This window comes from Gloeophyllum trabeum (genome assembly GCF_000344685.1).
Source record: "Gloeophyllum trabeum ATCC 11539 unplaced genomic scaffold GLOTRscaffold_00012, whole genome shotgun sequence".
In the NCBI taxonomy this organism is placed as follows: Eukaryota; Fungi; Basidiomycota; class Agaricomycetes; order Gloeophyllales; family Gloeophyllaceae; genus Gloeophyllum; species Gloeophyllum trabeum.
Window position 1 is genome coordinate 697278 of NW_006920421.1, and position 4141 is coordinate 701418.

Sequence of the window (4141 nt, forward strand, 5' to 3'; positions counted from 1 at the left end):
ACACTCGAAAACTTAGGCAAAAGACTGTACAGCGCATACTACGAGTCCAAGATTAAGGCAGCCGAGCCCAGTCAGAGGGCGCTTGCAATGTCGAGCCACCTTCGGTGCACGTGAGAGATCGACCAAGGGCCAGGTCATAGCACCTACCTCACGGAATGGGCGCGATAAGCGCAGTCGTGGCACAAGCCGCTGAACAAGTTCCCAGAGCTGCGTTACAAGCAAGGACTGCAGCGGGGCCCGCGGGGGCTGCTACGACGGTCCCGAATGTGAATCCGGCACCGGCGTAGCAGGCGACAGCGAGGGCGTTGCATCCTGCATGCGTAGGCACCCGAGCCGTTTGTCATCCAGGAATACACGGTGAGAGAGCATACGGACCGGTCTGACAGATGCCGTAGGCGATGGGCCCGGCAATGGTGGAGGGGATTGAAGCCATGGCAGCGAGCAACGGGAGAGCGATAGTGTAGAAGCGCATGTTGGCTAGGATCGGGTTTGGGCTCTGGTGGGTGGTGGTAAGAGTGAGAGAGGCGTTGCGAGGATGCGAAGGACAGCCCCGTTTTATATAGACTTGAACACGCTATAGCAACGCCATAGCGGTGCCTTCCGCAGCGTCATATGACAAAACCAACGGGGCTTCGTGCATCGAGATACTTGAGGCGTGAAGGAGCTATCGGCGTCTTCACAGCTCTCGATGTATCGAGAAGACCTATAAGAGACGTTTTAGCGCCCATAAGTCTTCGATCCCCTTAGCCTTCCGGCTGTGCATAGCGCGGAAGACACTGCGTTGTTCTCCGCTGAGCATACGACACTGATCGCGAAGAACTCAGTATAACCGTCGGTCTTAGTGCATGCATGGACGGTGTGGCTGACTAGTACTGTATTGAAATGAGCCTCACCGTTATGGTACGCAATCGCAGATTGAGCAATGACACCACGCACCCAGGGAGATGTCACATCTACCAGTTTGGTGCATGGCGGAATTCTCTCTTTAGATTTGGAAAGTGCTCCTGCCGGTCACAGGCCTGAAGATCGCAGCAATGAGTTCCAAGCAACGGTTCGTCATGCGACGAGGACTTTGAAGCGGAGCTTGTACCCAGTACTCGAGGATTCCTTTCCGGATCATCGGATTGTGGCTGCGCCATATCTTCGAATTCTCCTCGTTGTTGGAGAGCAGGACGATGGAAATAAACATCTCGACAACTGACATGTCGGGACGACACGGGGTGGTTCCCAGTACCCGATACGGAAAGGGAGTTTCCCGATACGGCACTCCTGACATATGTCAAGATTGTTTTGCCCTGCTTGTGCACTGTCCGAGGACGGGTGTAAAAGGACGGTAGGAAGGCCACAACTCGACGTTCTGCGGTTGACTTTCCCCACCACCTCCCCTTTTCACCCAACCTCGTCGTCGGACTCGATCCAGACGCAGTGAGCCCGCGAGCCCTCTGCGACAGGACTGCCGCAACACGGGGGATATGTACCCCCGGGCTCCCGCATCTGTACGTGCAGGTCCTGCATGTCGTAGTTCACTCGACTGCTAGGTGAGAGAATATGAGTTTCGGGAGGTAAGTCAGGTCTGATCTTCCTCCCGCAAAAGCAAATCAACTGATGTGCCGAAACCGCAATTTTGCGCATATATCGCCTTCCCGACGACGCGCCACTCCTGAGGCCTGAGGCATGAAGACACACTAAAACGTAGGTTACCTTGCGACCAGCAAGGTATCTCGCGCTGCCGGAATGCGTTCACTGTTTACATGTCTTTTGACTTGTTTGTATCTGTTGACTAGCCACTCAAGGCAACGATCGCGCCTTCCTCAACATACGAGAGAGTTCGTGGCGTATCTGATCGTCTGGGCTCGCTACATGGTCTTTGTATAAGACGTCGCTGGTTCGCTTCGGTCTCATCCTACGTTCGTCGCATGTCTGATGCTAATGATCGACTCTGGCCGATGCTATAGTGTGGTATGTTATGATGCTCTTTCGATGTCCCTAGCTGACTTGTCCTCTGCCAACACAAGCACCTGTTCATTTCTGGCGCCTTTGGCGACTCAGATCTCAGACCCAGTGAAAATGCGCAGAATTTCCTTGAAATTAGAACCTATTAGTATATTTGCATGTATTTGCCTAACATTATTTCCGGCCACCTCGATGACGAAAGTCGCGCGCGCGATTTCGATTGTGTATCACAGCCCATCGAATGCATATGCAAGACGGACTCGAACGCACGACCGTGACGCTCGCAATACGTCCTGGATGGACTGACAGCTCGGACACTTGTCCGCGGCGCGTCTGTGCATCTAGCTTGAGTCTTGCTTTGGCTAGCCGGTGTGCGCTTTCGATTTGTTTTCAACTATCTGTCTCTCTCTAGTGGAATGGCTGGCTCTGGTAAACATGGCAATGGCACTACTGATAAATCTGGGTGCATATTTGGCTGTCAAGAAGGCTGCAAGGGGAGCAAGGGACTCGTATCAGAGAAGACATTCTGGCGACACGCTCTGTTCCGCAAATCGGCGCAAGGTCACCAGATAAGCCGCCTTCTTGCAAAACATATACCGGAGACATCTACCAGACAAGATGCTGAGCTGAGTCAGCAACTTCCGCCTGCCAAAAGGCGGAAGCACTCGAGCCAGCAGGCATCAGTATGTCACCGGATTCTGTTTAGCATCTACCGTCTAACAATAAGATGATTGGCTCATAGCCGCCCAGAAGCAGACCACCATCAGTCCCTTCTGGTACAGCCGCAAGTACTGCATCTATCCCGGTGCGCTCAGGTAACTTTTCGGACCCCTGCGCTGCTGGCGGTTCTGCTGTGTCTGCTACTCGTGGCCCTGAACAAGATGATGTTGCTCCTATGGACATCGAGATGGATGATTCTCGGGAAGGGCTGTCTGGAGAGGCCAGAGGGACTCCAGGCTCTCAGGCTGCCGGTTTGAATATACCCGCCATTCCCCATCCTGACGTTGAAGATGTACCAGATGAAGGGGACCAACCTGCCAAGGCATAGGTGCGTCCAACAACCGGTCATATTACTCATCTGATCTAACTACTCTATAGAAATGTGCGCTTGCAAAGGAGGGCAAGCTGCGGCCGTCGAAAGGAAGAAGGATGACAGCAGTGATGCTGGTGTCATCGATTCTTGGTGGGTTCCCCTATATTATGAGATGGCACTAACAGCATGCCACAGAGATTGCAACGTGGTGTCGTACTGTCTCAGTAGGGTGTGTGGGCAATGGGTGTGCAGGCGACGGAGGTGCGGGGGTGCGGGAGGGGCGGGAGAACAGGAAAATAGAAGGAAGTATGTTATAAAATGCGGGTAAATCATGTAAATACGGTGGCAAGTAGAAGGTAGAGGGAAAATGGAAGTAAATTCACCATAATGCCAATAAATTCCTAGAGAAATGTGGAGGGCTACTGCAAGGCTACCGCGGGGACAATAAATACCATAATCAGAATGCACTGCTGCTGTCCCTGTGTAAGTACTGTATCACTTGGGAAGTATTCGGCGCTGCGCGGCACGCCAGGTCCGATTCCTCGTAAGGTAAACAAGTGGCAAGGGTTCTACAAGTAGGTAAATAGTCTTTCTAGCCTCCCGGGCGCTGCGCGGCATCAAGAATACTCCTAGTTATTATATGTTGATCTCAGTGATACTAAATCATATAAGTTCGTAACTCTCAAACATAACTGTGTGTGGCTAGAACCTTCAATCATCCTATACTTGGTGTCAAGTACAGTTATTTCAATACACAATACACTATTTACTTCAGTACTACACTCGGGTAGCATTACTATCGAGTCTGCACATGCATACTGTAGCTGAGATGCACGTCGTCAGGCTGAGGCCTCAATGCTGCCAGTACTATGCCTCGTATGTAACTTACCAATCTTGTGCCATAGGCAGCAGGGTACTTGCCATTGGCGCAATGCAACACACAGCCGGGGGATGCCTGACAGTGCCATTGGCCCGAGATCTTGAAGGGATCGTGCCATGCAGAGACCACACTACATATCTGGAATTAGTCCCTATTCACAAACGGTAATTATTGACATGAGAGGTAATAGCTCCTATTTGCTGATGGTGGTAAGATTTGGATCAGTGGACCTTCCATTTCAGGAGGGTGCTCCCGTTACAGTTAAGGTAATTTGG

At 51.9% G+C, this 4141-nt stretch overlaps 2 protein-coding genes across 2 annotated transcripts in view; one reads left to right on the top strand and one right to left on the bottom strand.

Moving 5' to 3' along the window:
• Nucleotides 1–472, bottom strand: part of GLOTRDRAFT_46665 (uncharacterized protein) — a gene marked incomplete at both ends in the record, with an annotated part of 910 nt that extends 438 nt beyond the window's left edge. The window contains one exon of the mRNA XM_007870506.1: nt 376–472. Within this exon, the coding sequence (XP_007868697.1) occupies nt 376–472 (97 nt within the window). The remainder of the gene's footprint in view (nt 1–375) is intronic.
• Nucleotides 473–2369: 1897 nt separating this feature from the next.
• Nucleotides 2370–3001, top strand: GLOTRDRAFT_131840 (uncharacterized protein; the record flags this gene model as incomplete). Its single annotated transcript, XM_007870708.1, has 2 exons — nt 2370–2636; nt 2696–3001. 2 exons carry the CDS (start codon nt 2370–2372, stop codon nt 2999–3001), a joined length of 573 nt encoding a protein of 190 aa, XP_007868899.1.
• Between the last annotated feature and the right edge of the window lie 1140 nt (nt 3002–4141).